This window comes from Sturnira hondurensis, unplaced genomic scaffold (assembly GCF_014824575.4).
Source record: "Sturnira hondurensis isolate 20B ecotype Veracruz unplaced genomic scaffold, ASM1482457v3 Scaffold0015596, whole genome shotgun sequence".
NCBI classification, from domain to species: Eukaryota; Metazoa; Chordata; class Mammalia; order Chiroptera; family Phyllostomidae; genus Sturnira; species Sturnira hondurensis.
Genome location: NW_028088227.1, coordinates 21,287,350 through 21,307,463, shown reverse-complemented (window position 1 = coordinate 21,307,463; position 20,114 = coordinate 21,287,350). Strand labels below are relative to the sequence as shown.

The window sequence follows — 20,114 nt, the reverse complement described above, 5'->3', positions numbered from 1 at the left end:
TAACTCACTGTGGTTCTTTTCCAGCTGCTCCTTTTTTATAACTTGTGAATTGCACATGCTTTTCCCTGCTCTGTGTTCAGGAGCCTCAACTTACCATCTTGATTTGTCTCGTTTGCTTTCCGTGTATCTTGCTTCCTGTGCCCAGTCGAGCCTGTTGACGCCCGCCCTGCTGCCGACCGAGGACTGACCACTCGACCAGGTACAGCCCGGGGACCTCCTGTCCCTCAGCATCTTTCGCTTGAGCTTGAGCAGATGCCGTTCCCTTCCTTCCTCAGTAGCACCTCCAAAATGCGTAGATTGAAACAACTTGGAAACCAAGCTTTTTTGTCTCATTCCCTTTTTGCTTTTCCTTATGCTCCATTTCTGAAGGTTTTTTTTTTCTTTCTGAGCTTTCCTTTGCAAACCATAAGAGAGCCCTTCCACCTTTTTTTTCTTCGTCCCTCTAAGTGGAGAGGATCGCAGAAAGTCTGCTTGTCCTCAGAAGCGGAAACCCGCCCAGATGCAGCTCTGTCTGGCGGCACCGCCGTCCCTGCAGTGCGCGCCTCACCCTTTCCCCTTGGGATCCAGACGGCCCTTTTCGAACTGCACTCCCGGGCCCAGACTTCAATCCGTTCCTCAAAAGGGTGTGGTTTTCTAAACGTTTCAGAATTCGGGTATCTCCACAGCCCAGAAATGTTCACATTTCCTGTTTTGTAGGTTGTATAGACTTATTCTCAGAGACTGACAAAAACAGCACAAGAGATGTATGTGCATAATTTTGCAAACAAGTCCTTTATTTCTCTTACTACTTAAAATTCCCATTCGCACCAAAATAGACACTTCTCTTTTTTTCACAGTTTTTCAAGTATTAAGAAAAAGCTTTTTTTTTTGCTCTGTGCCCTGTACTTAGGCCGAGTCTCAGGCTTAGTGTTAAGAATACTCTGGCCCCACAACAGGGGCAGGTGCACACCGGACTTGGAGTCCATGCACAAGCTCACCCAGCTGACAGTAGGCAGCATTGTCGGTGACGCAAAAAGGAGAGAAGTTACTGAATTAACAAATCTCTGAGTCCTGGGAGACTTTACTTCTAATGGCGCACACCTTTGCATATTTCTTTTCTTCTTTAGCCTCATAATGTCCCTGTGCCGTAATCAGGGAGTGGGAAATGGACCTCTTTCGAAGAGGTTAACACAGAGAAGCCTGGTTCAGATAGAGTCGGCCGTGGGGCCAGGAGCACACCCTGCCCCTCTCACAGGTTTCAGCCAGTTCTGTCCCCAACCAGAGTCTGACTCGTGGTATCCTCATGCCTCGGCACTGATGAGCAAGGCAGCAGGGCCTGTGCAATGACACGTCTTGACAGCAGATCTCCTTGATTTTATGAATCTCTGTCTGGAGGGCTTCTCCGAGGAACTTGAATTAGAGTAAATTGGACACGGCTTTGGCTCTCTTAATGTCTTCCTTATTACCAGTGTCACACAAGTTACTGTCAAGGAGCCAGCTGTTGCCATTCGCATCCTGTTCAGCCCACCGGTGGGGCCCAAGGCAGAGGGTCAGTTTCATTCTAACTGCAGCTGAGACCAGACTAGGTCGGTCACTTGCCCAAGGCCTTTTTTTCAGTGTTCTCTACTTTATTTTTAAAGAAAGGGGTGATTTTCATCAACAAGCATAAAATGTGAGTTAAATTTTATTTAGGTCTCTTACATGGGACACACCAGGTTCTGTTCCTATTGAAATACCCAGAATGGGGTGGTACCACCAAAGTCGAATTTTTCAACCTAACACGAAGGAGACTTTTCCACATATTATCCAACAAAAAACATTCTGTTTTAAGCAAAGAGCTAGAGAATGATTAGTTGTGATGTATAGATGGAGAGAAGGCTCACCTAAAGTCTTTGTTATAATGATAGCCATACTTCGTTTTGATACAAAGATCAATGCATTAAATGCTGCGGGAAGGTTAAGTAAGAAATGAAATTAAATCCCTTGCTCGGAGGAGCTTGCAGTGGAATTGAAGGGACACCCAGCATCTGCATATCCAGAAAGAAGAGCTGGAAATGGAAAGGCAGGGAGACATAAAGTAGGAATACGAACCCCGGTGTCTGATGGGAGCAGTTGGGGCCCTGACAAGGGGCGTGTTACCCAGGCACGTGCTGGAGACGGGGTCTGAGAGAGGTTTGGGAAGGACCTGAGGCACAGCCGTTGGCGAAGAAGAGGGGAGTGATTCTGTGCAGACAAGGGCACGGCCCGGGCCACGCTTCCTTCCTCACACAGCGTAAGGCTTGGCTTCCCGCAGTCGAAGAAGCCGTAGATGGCAAAGAATGCTCAGATGTGAAGTGAGGAGGATTCTCGCTGAGGCATGCGTATGGTAGCTGCAGTTGCTGGATGCACATACAGACATATAAATGGACTGTATAGATGGACTATATTTTTGTGTTTCTAGTGAGTCTGCTGAGGATTTGGAGCCATTTCCCCCCATTTTGTAACACTAGTTTTGGTTCTCCCATCACCACACGTCGTAAGACTCTGGGCTGCAGTCAGAGGTGCCGTGTTGTATCGTTAGATCTTGCACACTCGGAAACCTGCCCCAGGATTGTCATAGCATCACATTGTTTCTGAATAATCACTGTTGTCACTCTGAAACTAGTAAAGAAAGGGTTTTGTGTCATCACCACTGAGGACACAGACTCCGCTGTCCTTGACTTTCATGTCTGAAACACCAAGGCTCTGTCACTCCTAGAACATAGAGTCAGATGGGGCACATAGTATCGGGTGGTTTCTGAGCAGAGTGGCCATTACAGCTCCCCACCGAGGCTCCTTTCCAGAGAAAAATGGACTCGGAAGGACAAGTTACACCATTTGACCAGAATAAAGAAGAAAAATACATTAGCAGCGTCTTCGCAGGGGTGGAAAGCGAACCTTCCCACTATAATTTATTACCAGCCTTCTCCAGTCTTAATGAAGGAAGCCAGGTCCTTGACCCCAAGCTATGTAAGAGGCTTCATGAAGGATGTGCCTCCCTTGGCCCTCCAATGAACACCAGGCTGTCCGTACTCACCATGACTTAGAAACCTGGGCCTGAAACTGGGATCGGCACAACCCAGAAAATGCCTCTGGGGAGCCCACAAACAAAGGTCCCTGCAGTTTATTTAAATCTACCCATCATGTCTTATTACACGCAATATCAACTTATTATCGTTGATGTTCTCTTATGGGCATGCTTATTATTTTTTCTCTCCTTTTAGTGAGATTTGCTTAATGTATAGAAAGTCTTTTCAGAAAATGATTATACATGTTGTAGAAAAATGACCTAGCAGGAGCTCTTTTCTGCTCAAAGTCTCAAACTATCGAGCTATAATTATCTGTTACTCTGCCTTGATATGTGAATTTGAATTTTTTTAACCATTAAAAGTGTTCTTGGTATTCTTTCAGAACCAGTGTGGGCTTTTAAATTTTTGAGTGGGAAGCTGATTTCTGACTTATTTTTGATGTGATTATTTGGTCCCACAAATCTAAAAGAAAAAAATATTCAAAAGAGTTTTTTTAAAAATCTCAGAAATATAACATTAACTACTGCATTGCTATACCCTGAACAGGAAAAAAAAGATGAGGTATAAAGAAATCACTGCGTTTCTGCAAGGATCTCAGATTTAAAGGGGTTTATAGAAAGCTAAAAATGTACAACTAGTAATAAATAAGAGTGTTAATATTGCAGTCCAATAAAAATTTGTCAGAACGATTAGAGGCCAGATGAGGTGAAACTTAGGATAAAGTGCTCATAATTTTAAAGAAAGGAAGTGAGAACGGGCAGCCCTGCCGCTCTCAGGACAGGGTTGGGGATGGGGGGCGGGGACAGTCAGTGAGAGCACTAGTCAAAAGATGAAAGAAAGGGAACCTGTCCCACTTTGACTGTCCTTCTGTCTTTTATGTTTATATTAAAGGGAACAACCTGGTTATAAAAGGAAGTGAAAACCCAAGATAGATCAAGATAAGAAAGGAAAGCAGTAGTCCCTTGTATTAGTTATCTGTTGCTATGTAACAAATAACCCCATGACTTAGCATCTTCAAACAGCAGGCATTTAGTGTCTTGCTATCACTGTAATGCCCCAGCTGTGAAACGTGGTTCAGCAGGTGCTTCTGGCCCAGGCTCTCTCGGGAGGTTGCACTCAAGACACCTGCCAGGGCTGCAGTCATCTGATGGCTGGAGACTGGACTGGGGCAGTTGGGTCTGTTTCCAAGATGGTTCGACCCCATGGCTGTGGGCAGACCACCTCAGCACCCACCATGGGACCCTTTTATAGGGCTGCTTGTGTGTCCTCACAGCATGGCAGCTGGCTTTCTCCAGACCAAGAGAAAGAGTAGAAAGGAAGCTGTGATGCCTTTTATGACCTCGTCTTGGAAGTCACCTACCATCACTGGCCCCATATTCTCTATTCATTAGAAGCAAGCCACTGCATCCAGCCCACCCCCCAAGGGAAGGGAGTTCATCTCACCTCTTGAAGAGGGGAGTGCGGATTTTTGGCCATATGTTAACACTGTCATCTGTCTCTACCCAAGTTCAAATCATTAGGACCCAGATAAATCACAGGCCAAGAGAACCTGAGGGTGAAATCAGAGTCGTTCTGCATGATTCTCAGAATCTAGGGAACAGAAGAGCTGGGGAAATAGGAATAAGAAGCTGTAGTTCTGACGAGCAGAAGGGAAGGAGGTGGCACCATATCTACAAGCAGGTGTGGATTCATACTGGTCTTGAGTCAGGTGTTCGGACAGCTTGAGGAACGGAAACTGGGTGAGCAACTGGACAAGAGATGGGTGATAGGGCCTCACCAGCGTGGGTCCCCAAGGTCATGGGCAGCTATCCTCTGTTCCCTTCTGATAGGCTTGCCATTCGTTAGACCGTTACATCGCATGCTGTGGACAGCATGCTTCTCTGTTTCAGCTAGGCATGTGACAATTTCACAGCCCTTTGTAGACAAGACGGTAAGAGGGACTAAATGAAGAGCAAGACATTAGGTCCCATGGGAGCTGAAGGAACCGGGAATGTGTAGCCTCGGTAAGAGGAAGATCAGCAGGAACAACGTTGCCTGTCCTTGGGCAGCTTTGATGCAGATGGGAAGATCAGGCTTGCTGTCCACTGATCAGGCTTTTGTCCAGGCAAAGCTGCGTGAAAACAGAAGCCATCCTTTTGCTGGGGCTGGAGCTGAGAGCTGGTGGTTGGTTGGGAATCATCTCCAAGGGGAGATGATTTTAAAAGCCCTTCTCATCCTAAAACTTTGGCGTTTGCTATTTAAATACAATGTAGAAATTTACACTTTGTAGCTTTGGTTTTTTGTTTTAAAAAATGACTTTGCATTTTGTTGATAAGCTTCAAATTATTGGAAAAACAAAATGCACTGTAAGAATTAGTGGAAGAATCATGGAATAACATATAGAAAAGGAAGAGTCTGTTAGACCGGAAGAAGCCTTTCCCCAAAGTGTGTGCTGCAGCCCTTCATTCGTCAGCGAGCGGCAGGGGTGGGGGGGGGCACTCTGCATCTGTGCCTAAACCACTCAGCCAGATAAACGATAGGGTTTTTATGATGCTCCCTGCGTAAATACAGGAGCATATTTAGTTGCAATTGGAACAAAGCCTCAAAGTAGCAGTTTTCTTCTACCAGGTAATTAATGTTCATTTTTAAAGGCTTTTCTAATTTTTTTTCTGAAGGAATGTGAGCACACGCTAAAAGACATACAGTAAGCTAAGCAATAAGCCCCTAAAACAAGCCAGCATACTCTAGGAACAAACCCTTGCCAATCCCCCAACTAACATGTAACTTTTGTTTTTCCCCATTAAAAAAATATATATGTAGATATAGATATATATATATATAGTGTGTTTAAAGGCAATAGAAGCCTTAACTTCAGATTTCTTTCATCTTTAAGTCTCTTTTGTTTAAAATAGGTGGTGGTGGTTAAGGATTTATATATATATATATAGCATGTCATTTTCCTGGGAAAAAGTCGTTCATCTGTGTTTGTCTAATTTCGAGCCTAGAAAGGGTTTTCGGTGGCCTTCGTGTTGTAGCGTCCCTGCCGACAGAGGAGACGAGTGGCCTGTGCTGTGTGTCGCAATTAAATGCTTATGGTACGCTGCAGGTTCGGGGTTGACGAATATCAAGACGGAAGAGATCTCGGAAGTGAAGATGGACGCGGAGTTCCGGCACGACTCGGGATACGAGGTTCACCATCAAAAACTGGTGCGTAAAATAAGCGACCCCTCCCTGCTCTCCGTCTTGCCAGGTGGCGTATCAACACCTGTCCATCCCAGGCCACACGTCCACTTAAGGAACAGATTAAACACACAAAAATACGACACCTGCTTATAGGATCGTCATGGACACACGAAGAAAAGAAAGACAGGCTCTTTCTGTCTCGTTCTTTGGTCTGCAAAGCAGCTAAGCCCACCCGGGGCTAAGAGTAACACTGCTGTTTATGATAGCAGCCAGGCTAATTAACCTCCATTCTATCTTTTTAGGAAAACGGGTGTATAATACATTTATTTGAAGGATCAAAATCTCAAACACGTGCAAACACTACTTGGCTTCACGGAACACTTTACTCTGGCCATTGCCTTAAGTGCACATTTTGTAATTCCTCCGTCGCTCCCTCTCGTCCTGCCTTCCTACCTTTCCCTGAATCTCTCTGGTTTTAAGTCCTCTCGTGGGGGGTAGGATCTGGGCTGGGGTCTCTGAGTCTCTCCCAAGGTGAGCGACGCCGCAGGCCGTTCCCAGTGGTGCTGTTGGTACAGGCTGAGCCAGGAAAACCGCAGCTTCCTTTTCAGACAAAGTCACCACCCCCCACCTTTTCCCCCCCGAAAATATTAGAATTAGAGGAAATCAAAAGGCAGCCATTTCCTTTGCAGGCAGCTCTAGTCATTACGGAAAAAAACCCTTTACTAAAAGCTTCAGATAAATCCTGCCGTATGTTAGGGTTCCTTCCATCTTATCAGTGAGCACAGTAAGGGGGTTCAATCAATAAAGGAGACAATTTTATTACACATTCCGCAGTGAACGAGAAATGACAATAAAATTATCTTAACAGTAATAATATTTGAGAAGGGCTTTCTCAGGCTCTTGTTTTTGTTTCAGCTTCGCTGTGTGTGGTTTTTATTTTTCTTTCAAGGGGAATTTTATCTTTCCAAGATTCACAAATAAAATGTATAAATCCAGCTATTAGATTCCAAAAGAGATGCTTTTAATGTATTGTTTATGCCTCGATTTTTTTCACTCTGAAGAATTAATTGGAGCAAATCAAAAACTGACTCAAGATCCCAATTTGCATTTCCACTCCCATATTTTTTTTTTTTGTAAAAGGACATTCAGCTTTTTGGAGCATGGTTTTCATTGGCAAGTTAATCCAAGGGAGTTAGTATAGAATCAGAGATGTTCTTGATGTGGCTGATGCTGAAGAGATAGCTTACAGGAAGAACGGGGGGCGCTACTGAGCTGCTGGGGCAGAGAGCTGAAGATTAATGTGTCGACTGGCGTTTTCCGGGGCCCGCGTCATAAAAGTCCATCGCTGCAATTACAGTGACTCCCGTAACTCGACAGTGACTAATGGCAGCGGCAGCAATTAGAAGGCTCCGCTCCTGCTGCTGGACTCCTTGATAAGATAATGCACTATAATTAGTGCAATGAATATTACAAAATTATGGTATTTTCTTAAAGACATAGGAGGATGTCCAGGCTTGCATTTCTTGCTGATTACCTCACACTTGTCTCACTAGCTAATTAATTATTTGCTTTTTATAAATACGTTAAGCTAGCAAATTCTTCAGAAAGTGAAATATTTATGAACAGCTACTAATTTTGGTGCACACAGACCGCGAGCAAAACTCGTAATTTGCTATATATTATATTGCTTCTTCAGACTGTTCGAATGTGGGTTTTGGTTATGAAAATCTGTCATTTTTCGTGATCAACTCTGTCTTGATGTTAAATGTAAACAGTAGTTAGGAAACTGTTTTCCTTCATTGATATAGCAACGTGATCTGTGTCTTGTAGTCGTTAGGCCAATTGACCTGGCATGAGACCATCTCATTATATAAAAAGATGATAAAAGTTGTGGTCTACTTTTATAGTTATGTTTAAAAGTCGTTAAATTGGAAAAAGAGTAACTTGTTTTTATAAACACTAGGAAGATTTGTAGTACAATAAATGTATCATACTGAAAAAAATTTCTTCCGCACAAGGGTCTCCAGATGCTTTTTATATTTCATCCAAGTAAACAGCAGCATTTAGTTGGGTTTCTGGAGACAGCATGTTAAGAAAGCATGAGTTATTGTGACTTACGAAAAATTCTTACATACTACTTCCCTTTGAAATAACTGCCTTTTAAACATGCTTCTCAAGGTTAATTAGGGTCCTGCTGAGTTAGTGTGGCTAAAAGTGGGCAATAAGACGTCTTTTTTCTTCTCTTTGACTCCTTTGTTTTGGAAGGCTTACTCTTGCGTACAGAGGTCCCTCTAAGGAAGTTAGGACACCTGCGAGCATAGTTGTCAGGGGTCAGGTCTCCCAATTTTAAACCTACTGGGTTTTAAACCTACTGGGACTGGGAAAATGCTGACCTCCTTTTGTGATCGTGAGTCTTGCCTTAACTCCTTTTGATAGATTCAGTCTATCATCCCACCTCCTACCAAATGTCCACCTGTCAGAGGGTTTCAGGTCCTTCTTGGCTTCTGTTTGGTTTCCCAGGGACACGTGGTGGGGAAAGTAGACTTGCTGACCCCACCTGCCACACATTGTAGATTGTTCCGTAGACTATGTATGTCCTTCTTAGTTAAGTAGAATGTGTGATTTTTTTAAGTATACCCCCCAAAATGGAGTGACGAACAACTCAAATTATAGCATGAGATAAGCTAAATATACTGAGACTTTACATGTGCCTCAAAACATCTTCTGCCGTTACAATCCCTTTTCTTAACTGTTTTCAAGGTGTTCTTTGCGGAAGATGTGGGTTCAAACAAAGGTGCCATCATTGGACTCATGGTGGGCGGTGTTGTCATAGCAACAGTGATTGTCATCACCTTGGTGATGCTGAAGAAGAAACAGTACACGTCCATCCATCATGGTGTGGTGGAGGTAGGTAACCATGGCTGTGTGTTTGCAAGTGGGAGTTAAAGACCACAAGGGAATATCTTTGCTTGGCGTTAGACTAAGGATCATCCATGTATCTCTTTGTTGAAAAAAAATCCATATTTGTACCTGGGGCTCTCAAGTTGCAGCTCTTGTCTTTTCTTTTTTAGATATTTTTTTCTTTTATTGTTGTTCAAGTACAATTATCTCCTCCATTTTCTTACCACCGCTTTCCCCTGCCCTGCCCTGCCCTGCCCACCCCCACCTCCCGCCCTCAGTCCTTGCTCTCTTTGACTTTGTCCGTGAATCTTTAATACATGTTCCTTGACAAACCTTTCCCTTCTTTACTCTGTTATCTCCCTCCTCCCTCCCCTCTGGTTATTGTCAGTTTGTTCTTTATTTCAATGTCTCTGGTTATGTTTTGCTTCCTTGTTTGTTTTGTTGATTAGGTTCCACATATGGGTGAGATTATATGGCATTTATCTTTCACCACCTGGCTATGCTATTTCACTTAGCATAATGCTCTCCAGTTCCATCCATGCTGTTTCTTGCTTTGGTTTTTATTCCTTCTGACATAAGTACCATGACTAGGGGTGGTGCACTGCTACATCAACTTCTTATAATTTGTATTGAAATATCAAAATACTAATGATAATACCTGGCTTAAAAAGTATAATTACCAATTCTCAAGCATTTAAAAGAAAAGAAAAAAACAGCAGAACTTAAAAATGAAAAAGGAAGTGGAAGTTGCTTTTTTTTTCCAAATAAAAATCTAAACACATTTATTCCCGGATTTTTTGTGTGTCTTAAATAGCCTGATCTCTAACCAAAACTAGGTCATAGCAAATAATAATATTCAGTAAAGAGTCTTACCTTAAAATTTTGCAAATAATCATACCAGACAACTGAGCGGAACGTGCAAGCTTATTCAGAATGTTCAGCCTGCGACCCTGCACTTCTTACCTGAGATATCCAAGCCCCAAGCCAGTAGCGCAGGTGCACGGGAGGTGGTGAGAGGACCCACCGGGACAGTCGCAGTCACTGCACAGTGACGCCCCTGAGACTGTTCTCCCCACAGGCCAGTCTCTGGCCCACATGTCTGTGGACAGCACAGAGGCCGTGGGTTACATACCAAAACCGAGTAAGCTACAAGATTGAAATAGGACTTCTTAAACCCATAGTACAAAGTATTGAAAAGTAAAATTTACAAGTAAGTTTCTCATATGCTTTTAAAATGCAGTTGGGGCCCTGGCTGGTGTAGCTCAGTGGATTGAGCATGGGCCTGCGAACCACACGATTGCAGTTCAATTCCCAGTCAGGGCACATGCCTGGGTTGCAGGCCAGTTCCCAGCAGGGGACTCACAAGAGGCAACCATACTTCTCTCCTTCTCTCCTTCCCTTCCCCTCTAAATATAAATCAAAATTTTAAAAAATCTTAAAAAAAATAAAATGCATTTGGGGGCAGGGAACCTCATGGTATGTGTAAGTTCTTAGAAAACAATGAGAGAAAGAGGGTCAGTTCGTCTAGAGAGGCGTTGAAGCTTTAGAGCAGAAAGCGATCCCAGTGACCAATCGGGCTGCTCCTCTCATTTTGTAGGTGAGAAGAGAGACCCAGAAGGAAGCGTTTGCCCAATGTCAAGTCAAGTAGGGCCAAGGTCAAAGTACACATTTCCCCACATCCTCTCCATTGTTTTTTTCCTTCAGAGAAAAGCCCAGATGTTCCCAGTGAGTTAAATTTTTCACTAACCCCAAGGAAATGTGCTCCAAACCATGTTTGGTTGTCGGGAAGCGGGAACAGTTTAAATGTACTAAGTCTGTGGCAAACCCAGGCACCTACCTCACTTTGTTAGGCTCCTGAAGTCTCCAGGCTACTTGTTCTCAGAAACTACTGATGGAAATTGGTTTTCTGTCTTATTTTCTCTGTCTGTACGGGGATGGATGTCCTAAAAAGCAAAGAAATGAATGAATCCAGGGAATGAGCAACAAAACATGAAAGAACTGAGTGATTGACAATCTGGAGTTGTGATCACATAAAATCAGCAATGACAATGTCATCAAATTTGGGATGTTGTTCTTTTTAAAATAGTATTTCTGAGCTTGTGTCCTTCAAAACAGTATGTGATACAGTGTTCCTAGCATCCGTTCCTCTCATTCCTACTCAAAACAGTTTTGTTTGGGTTTTCATTTTAGTTCCAGGTTTGGGCACATAAAAGGTTTTACATATTCCAGTAATTCAAAAGCCCGTTTTAATTTCTTTACTATAATTGTGTTTTCATTGACTTGGATTGACATATTCATCCCAGAGGCAGCTTCCTTTTACCAAAGTGCCTGTCTCTGGTGACAAAGGCCATATACAGTAAGACCTTACTTAATGTCATCGATCGTTTAAACAACGTAACAAAGTTGATTTTAGCGGTAGGTTAATTGATGTGAACGAGAGTTAGGCTCCCGTGGTAGCTCATTGACCTGGTGATGGAACAGCGTGAGTCGGGGGCCTCCCTGCTGGGGTGGAGACTACGGAGCTGCAAGCTGGGGGCAGCAACGGAAATCCAGTTCAGCTCCGCACGATTCTGGAGGCCGGAAGTCCAAGATCAAGGGCTCAGGGATGGACTGTAGAGGCCTCCCTGTGCCTTCACCCCGTATTCCTCTGTGCGTGTCCATGTGCTAACCACCTCTGCTTGTAAGCACAGCAGAATTACGGGTTAAGGTTCATCCGAATGATCTCATTTAACCTTAATAGACCCTGTCTCTAAATACAATTATGCTGTATCACAGGTACAAGGGGTTAGGGCTTTAACGTATGAATTGGAGGGGGATACAGGTCAGCCCCTACCAGAGCTCAGTAATGTTGCTCAGGAAAGGGAGGCCTCTCCCAGGACTGACCACATTCTTATTTGAAAGGACACGGCCCCCCGCCCTGCCTCAGACTTAGGGCGGCGAGAATAGAAGGCTGGGAACCTGAGTGTTGAAAATTTTTCTGACTGAATCAGACATGCAAAGGTCATCTAAGTATTTCTTCTTTGAAAATAAACCCATAGATAACTAGCTATCTATGGTTATGCCTTGGAAGGGCATAAAGAAGACTTAAAGGCATAATCGTAGCTACCCAAGTTAAATGTTTCTTTTCATTCCCAAGAAAAGGCTCCTTGGGTGTGGAAGATCAGAAAAGTTGACACTTCAACACAGATTCTGGCGGGGGGGGGGAAGGAAATAATTTTTAAGCCAAGAGACATCCTTAAAGAAACAACATTATAGGGAGGGCAGGTCTGCTCTTCTTTTGACATTGATTTTTTTGACAGCCACTGGGAACCTCTCTAGAGTGAGTGTCCCGCCTCCTGTGTGCTCCTGGAGAATCGCTTTCTCAGGCCCCGTATTGGGCCGTGTGGGGCAGTGTGGGGCCAGGGCTTCATCTACGCTGCTGTCCCCCATGCCTGCCCTTTAAGGAGGTTATAGTCTAGTGGGGGTGGTCGAACGTCAACACGGAGAGCTGCAAGGCAGCCTAGGCACCAAGGCTATCTCACCTGGGCCAGGTGAGACGGCATGCAGAGTGGACCACAGTCTGCACCCCACGGAGTGCTTCTCCCGCACAGTGTTCTCTGTCCATCCTCGAAGGCCTTCACAGGCAAGTTCCCGCAGACAAGTGTGTTTCCAGCTCTGACTCGACCACTCTGATTAATGAGTAACCCCACTTCCCTAAGAACAAAAAGGGATAAATGAATATTTCTGGCCAGACTGGCTGGAGTCTGTCGGGACAGCATACACTGTACTTCACACCATCGGTGCGTGAAGAAGTCATGCGAAGGCACTGGTCCCTGGGAAACCTCTTGCTCTTAGAGGGGAAGATCCCAACAGAAATGGAGAAATGAAAGCAAGCCTGGTATTTTTATTCATGAAGTTGCTACCAGAGGGAAAGGAGCATTTGCTGGGCTTTGTTTTTAAAAAATAAGCAGTAAACATTGATTTACTGATTGGTTGGCTGTAAGGCCAAAGATCCATTCTGTGAGCCATTAACCACGGTGTCCCAAGGAGATCACTAGGCCTTGTTTGGGCCGCAAGCAGTGACACGGTGACCCTCTGCTGCACTGCTTCCCAAATGTGCCGCCCTCTTTGGTGGCCGGGGAGCCTGGCTCCAGCTGAGTTACCCACTGTTGCTCCTGTTTGAACCCGGTCCTGCGAAGCCCGAAGCCTGTTAGAATCTGGTCCTGCAAAGCCCGAAGCCCATTGACCCCGGCTTCTGTTTAGTAGCAGATGGTACTTTCTACACTGATGTCAGTTGACAGTGGGTACTTGAAAATATAATTGTCGTTCTTTCCAGTCCCCCTAAATGGAGACCTTGCCTGTAAGGGGAGAGGGGTAGGGCAGGTGTTGGTTAAGGGCACAAACTTGAGTAGTAAAAAAGCCCTAGAGATGTAAGGCACTGGATAGTAAACACAGACAAACACAGACAATATTGCAATCATCAAACTTGCAAAGAGACTAGAACTTAATTATTCCAACCACCAGAAAGAAAGATAATTCTCTAACATGATAGAGGCACTAATTATCACCACAATGGCAATTATATTACAGTGAATAAATATCTCCAGTTAACGTGTACACCTTAAATTTGCATGATGTTATATGTCAAATATATTTCAACTTTCAAAAATTAAGGGGAGGAGGACACACATGCTTGATTATAGGGTGGAAAGCGTTTTTCTTCACAGCTCTGTTGCCAGAACACCAGAAGTCGCTCCACCCCCCCAGCCATCTCGCCGATGGCCCAAATGAGAAGAGAGTAGCCTGTTTAGCTTTCTGGGGAGTTACGGCGTGTGTCTTTTTCTGATGCGCGTGCCATCGTGCTGGTGATACTATAAAAACTCTGGTCTCGGGGGTCCTCTTGTCCCAGCAAGAGGGTGACACTAACCAGGTGTTTCAGGGCCTCTGGGCCGAACGGGCAGGTGAGGAGGGGAGCAGAGGTGAGAAAAAGCAAGGCTGGACTCAGAATCTGCACGTGTCCTGAAGCCAGCGGCAGGATGGGACATTGGAAGGTCGGAGGGGGAACGTCAGAAATGATTGGGAAGGCAGAGCGAAGGTTCCCGAGCCCACCTGAGGAATTCCTCCATGTGGTCATTAAACGTAGCTACTTATCAAGAGATCGGATTATGATGAAGGAAAGGAACATGTACACAGTTGAGCATAAAGTAACACTGGGCGTGGGGGATGAACAGGGGCTCGAGAACATGCTTGCTCTTTTCTTTGCTTTCATTTTTCTGCCCAGTAACCGGCTCCTTTATGTTCTCACTCTCTGTCATTAGCACGTACATTTTCGTTGATCTCCTCTCCTTATCCACTTGGAGGATCTGAAATGGAAAGTTGCAGGGGTCAGGATTCAGTGCTTCGGTCTAACTCGGTGCCATGCTTTGAAAGGGCACCATCAACACACATCTGCTGGGGGCCATCCAGAACGCCATTAAAGTGTGGTGTTCGCTGGCTTAAGGTGCCTTTTAGACTACAGACTCTGTGTGTTGGCTGTAAATGCCTCTGGACGTGGTGAAGGGATCATTGGTTCCAAAAAGTCAAGCTCACAGGGAAAGGAGTAGGAAGAGAATTCAGAAGTTCCCCCCAAGGCTCTGTTAGGAGAATGCGGCTCGGGCTGTGTGGGCTCAGCCGTGACCGTGTGAGGCCCGTTGGAAGCCAGCTGTGTGCAGCCAGGAACCAGGGCACTCCGGAAGACCGCACGCTGCACCAGGAGCCGAACACAGACGCCGCAGGTCTTACCGCTGCCGTGCAGTTCAGGTCGGGAGGGAATGTTCAGAGGTGGTGCGCGTGCTTGTTTGCACCTCAGCAAGGACTGCTGTCCCTGCTGACATCATTGTCCTTTTGTTCCTTCCAGAACAAGCACCCCTGGATCCAAGGCCCCCCAGGTCTGCTTTAAGGGACATTATATTAAGGTGCTCGTCTGCACAGGGTGACAATGGGGTAGCAGATGTGTGGTCGCCTGATGGCCCACACAGTGCTGCGGCTTAGCCGTGAGTGACAGGTCGCTGAGCCTGCTGGAGAAGAAGGCTTCCCCTTAGCCCAAACTCTCCCTTCAGTGATGGGTTTATCTGTGAACATGGGGATTCTTGTTTCACATTTTGCTCCCAAGGGATTGGGGTTAAAAGAGCTACAGTCTGTACTCCCTGGGTGCCATCTTGTAACGATGACCCTGTCCCCTGTAGTTTCCAGGCCCCTGGAGGTCTGAGAGCCAAGCTGCCCACAGCAGGAATGGTGACACAGGAGCCGCCTCCTGGTGGCCACGGACAGAGGAGGAGCACGTACAAAAGAGACCATGAAGAAAGAGGAGGATTAGCTGCCTGGGTTTCACACCAGCCCCCGAGCCTCGCATTTCTGGCAGGGCCCTCTACAGCGCTTGGCTTTGGGCTTTGGAGGGGCATAAACTGTTGAATTATCAGGCGTCCCTCTGCATGTGACAAATGTGGATGACAGCGGACAGTCGGTGCGAGGGTTGCTGCGGCCCCAGAGGACGTGCAGCTATGACACCTCAGCGTTCCAGCACCATTGTGGTCTTCCTGCACTCGGAGATGCAGCAGCCTTAGCTGGATGTCTGCAGCTGGGTTTCTTTTTAACCTTGACATTCTCTGCCATCTCAGTGAAGAGGTGGCCCAGAGCAGGAACGCCCAAGTTTGAATAACATTCTGCTGCTGACGGGAAAACGGGCGGTTATCCCCATGAGGCCAGCGAGGCCGAGCGTCCATGTGAACCATGTCCTCTGAGGGTCACAGCAGCTGACCACAGGGCCGCCAGAGCACATTGACAGGTCCACTTTCCAGTTTCACTGAGGCGCATCCGACAGACAGTGTATTGGTTCTAGTTACAGGACATGATCTGATGCATGTGTAAGTTGTGAAACAATTACCACAGTCAGTGTAGCCAACACCCATCACCTCAGAGAGTTATGAGTTTTTTCTTGTGATGAGAACTCTTAAGACCTGCTGTCTTAGCAGATCTCAAGTATACAGCGTAGTGTTGCTAATATGAGTCCCCGTGACCTGATTTGTTCTATAACCAGAAGTTCGTATCCTTCACCCACTTCACTGACCCCAAACCTCTTGTCTGTGGCGACCACCACACTGTTCTCTGTATCTGAGTTTGGGGATTGTTTTAGATCCCACATATAATTCATGTCATCCAGTTTTCTTCTTTCTCATTTTCCACTTGGCATAGTGCCCTCAAGGTCCATCCACACTATCACAAAGGACAAGAGTTCCTTCTTTATGGTGAATAGTTGTGCATGTGTGTGCGTGTGTGTGCATGTGCCACATTTTTGCCATTCACTCATCTGTCGAAGGACACTTAGGTTGTTTTCATGTCTTGGCTGTTGTGAATAACACAGCAGCAAATGGGTGCAGATATATTTTTGACACTGTGGAGTCATTTCCTGCGGATAAACACCCAGAAGTAGAGTTGCTGGGTCATGCGGTGACTATTTTGAGTTTATTGAGGAACCTCTCCGTACTCTTTTCCACAGTGGCCGCTCCAGTCTTTCAGTCCCACTTACTCATTAGACAGTGTGGCCTGGTCACAGTGTCACATCGAGCCCCCTCCCCAGACACGGTGTCTTAGCACCAGCAACATGCCAACTCTGCTCTGTTCCCTCCGTGGGGCGGCAGGGGGGCAGCAGTGTGGGGGAGACTGCACCAGGAACTGAAGGTCACTTTGCAGCTCTCAGCCATGGGGGACAGGCCTGCGGTGTTTTCCTGGAAAGTGTGTGGGGAGCCCAATGCCATCATGTGCAGAATAGAAAGATGGCTTTGAAGGAAAAACCGTCTTCTGCACTCTGCCTCCTACCTTTTCTTTGGAAAATGGGCTTCTGCATTCTGGTTACATTGGTGTTGCTTTTTTTCTTCTTCTTCATCTTCCAGTGGTTTTTGCAGAAGAGAAATTTTAAAAAGAAAAACAAATGCAAGTTTTTATTCATGCAGCAGATGGTTAAGTCCTTAGTCTTTTCTCTGCAATCTGAGAGGTAGAGCAGATAGACTAGACCCTGGAACAGCCTCGACCCGCAGGCCAGGGAGCGCACCCTGCTCAGGGTGAGAGAGAGCAGCACAGGGTTCCACACAGCTGTGTCCTAACAGTGACACTGGGTTTGGGGGGGGCGGGGCACACAACAAGTTCATGATTGACAGCTTAATCTTACAGATAAGGCACCACGTCCACAGAGGATCTATTTTTAAACCTTTAGCAGGAAATACTTGTATAGTACCTTAGTGCTTACTTTAAAAAAAAGAAAAAGATCATTTGTAATCTAGAATGGCATGTCCTTGTTATATTTTTTCCTGTGCCAAATGAGAACCCTTCTGATGTACATATCTTGTCATTTTAATTAAAAGAGCCTTCGGCCTCTCTTCATCACATTGAATTTAGTAAAAACGAGGACAGATTAAACCTGAGAAGATGGCACAGTCCAGATTTGAGTGTCTCCCAGTAGACTTTGCAGGATTTCTCTTCCTGGTACTCTGGGGTTTTTTCTAGTTTACCCCTACATTTTCAAGTAAAGCAGTCTTCCATCCTGGGGGTTTTTCGTGTGTATCTTTTGAGCCAACAGGGAAAGGAAAACAATAAATTTTCCATCCTGTATGTATTATCTAGTTCCTGTTGAGTCAAGCAATGAGCACTTCGAGGTTTTGAAGCGCCACCTGGTGGCTGGATGGAGCATCTGCGTAACTGATGGGCGCAGGGTTCTGCTCCAGGGGTCAGCGTGCAGACGACGGAAGAGAATAGTGGGTGGTCTGCTGTCCTGGCAAAATAAGAGGACAGTACTTCCCATCTTACAGCTTCTCCACGTGCACTCTTTAAAGGTTGGGGTTTCTTACTCCGTGTTCCTGGTGCTTGCTTTTCAGGTCGACGCCGCCGTGACCCCAGAGGAGCGCCACCTCTCCAAGATGCAGCAGAATGGCTATGAAAACCCAACCTACAAGTTCTTCGAGCAGATGCAGAACTAGACCGACCGTCACAAGCAGCCTCTGAAGTTGGACAGCAAAACCATTGCTTCCCAACCCATCGGTGTTCCCTTATAGAATATTGTGGAAAGAAACCAACCCTTCTGTTTTGTTATTCACTCATTACCGCCTTTTGACAGCTGTGCTGTAACACAAGTAGATGCCTGAACTTGAATTAATACACAAATCAGTCATGTATTCTCTCTCTCTCTACACTTTGGTCTCTACACTACATCATTGATGGTTTTTGCGTACTGTAAAGAACTTAGCTGTATCAAACTAGTGCATGAGTAGAGTCTCTCCTGATTATTTATCACGTAGTCCCTTAGCCAGTTGTATATTATTCTTGTGGTTTGTGACCCAGTTAAGTCCTACTTGAAATATGCTTTAAGAATCGATGGGGGATGCTTCGTGTGGACGTGGGAGTTTAGCTGCTTCTCTTGCCTAAGTATTCTTTTCCTGATCACTATGCATTCTAGAGTTCAACACTTCTGAGTATTCCACGTGACTTAGAGAACTTTCTCCATGACTGCATTTTACTGTACAGATTGCTGCTTCTGCTCTATTTGTGATATAGGAACTATGAGGATACACATTTATTTCTTTGTGCCTGTTTTATGTGCACACATTAGGCATTCAGAATTGAAATTTTTTTGGTCCATGTATCTTTGGATCTTTGATAAATAAAAGAATTCCTGTTCCTGGTAAGCACTTTTATCGGTGAGGGTGGGGGTGGGGGGCAGGGACTGCTCTGCTGGTCTCAAATTACCAAGAATTCTCCCTAAAAAAAAATTTCTGCAGGATGATTGTACAGGCATTGCTTATGACCATATAGCTTTCTATACTGTATTACATAAATAAATTAAATAAAATAACCCTGGGCAAGAGTCTTCTTTGAAGAAGCAGGGTGGACGTTAAATATTCAGAGTGATTTTAGGGGGGAAAGAGGCGGATTTAGTTCCCTTTAGCGAGTCTGAGACGTTTTCTCTGTGATGCCAAAAAATGAAAGAGAAAGGGGCGAAATCAGGGACCAGGGACAGCATGCCTGGGCAAACCCTTCCTCAAGATTTGTCTTCAATTTGTATAAAATGGTGTTTTCATGTAAATAAAAACATTCCTGGAGGAGTGCCGTTGTGCTGGTGTGAGTGATTCCATGGCGAAAACCGGCAGGTGAGTCCGTCCTCTGAGGACTAGTGAGAACCCTCACGGACTCCGACACTGGGCGTGCACACCTGCTGCACACTGGAGACGGAAATGTGGGGCCAGTGCACATCCCCCCGGTGCTGGTAACACGCCTCACCGGCCAAATTCCATTTTTATTCGGTCCAAAGCATTCTGCTGCCGTATCTTGGTCCTCAAGTTTGTCCATGTCTCAGTCCATTTCATGAATGTTTACATATTTGTAACAGACTGGGTAACTTCTAAATGACATCAATTTATCTCATAGTTCTCCAGACTAGAAGTCCAAGATCAGGGTGCCAGCGTGGTCCGGGAGGGCTCTTCCAGACCTCAGACTCCTCCTTGAATCCACGTCGTTGAAGGAGTAAGAGGCCCTTCTGGAGCTGTGGGAGCTGCTATTACAAATCACCCCCATAATCTAATCATTCCAAAGCCCCCACTTCATTCCATCACACTGGGCATAGTATCTCAACACAGGAGTTTGGGGGGCACGCAAACATTCTGATGAAGCGTTAACAGTCCTAAATAAGAAAGAGGAAAGTTTTAGGGAGATAAAAATTAAGTCCAGCTGACAGCCAGTTTTCTGTAAAACAGGATTTCTCGACCCTGGCACTATTGACATAGTTCCTGAGGAATAATTTCTTGCCAGGGGGTGGGGGGGGGGGTGAGGAGGAGTGGCCGTCTTGAACATTGTAGGATGCTTGGCAGCATCTCTGTCCTCAACCCACCCAATGACAGTAGCACCTCCCAGTTACGACAAAAGTGTCCAGACATGGTCAGATGTCCAATGCCCCTTCACGGGGGCAAAATCACCCCCATTTGAGAACCAGTGTTCTATATCCATTTTAAAACAAAATCGTAT

General features: G+C 45.5%; 1 protein-coding gene across 6 annotated transcripts in view; it reads left to right on the top strand.

Moving 5' to 3' along the window:
• Positions 1-19,198, top strand: part of APP (amyloid beta precursor protein) — a 237,348-nt gene extending 218,150 nt beyond the window's left edge. For 3 of the 6 annotated variants that reach the window (XM_037065133.1, XM_037065131.1, XM_037065129.1), the window contains 4 exons: positions 146-199; positions 6,112-6,212; positions 8,949-9,095; positions 17,975-19,198. In XM_037065133.1, coding sequence (XP_036921028.1) covers positions 146-199; positions 6,112-6,212; positions 8,949-9,095; positions 17,975-18,076 — 404 coding nt within the window. In that variant the 3' untranslated portion in view covers positions 18,077-19,198. The remainder of the gene's footprint in view (positions 1-145; positions 200-6,111; positions 6,213-8,948; positions 9,096-17,974) is intronic. The other 3 variants (XM_037065134.1, XM_037065132.1, XM_037065130.1) reach the window with 1 other exon arrangement.
• The last annotated feature ends 916 nt before the right edge of the window (positions 19,199-20,114 follow it).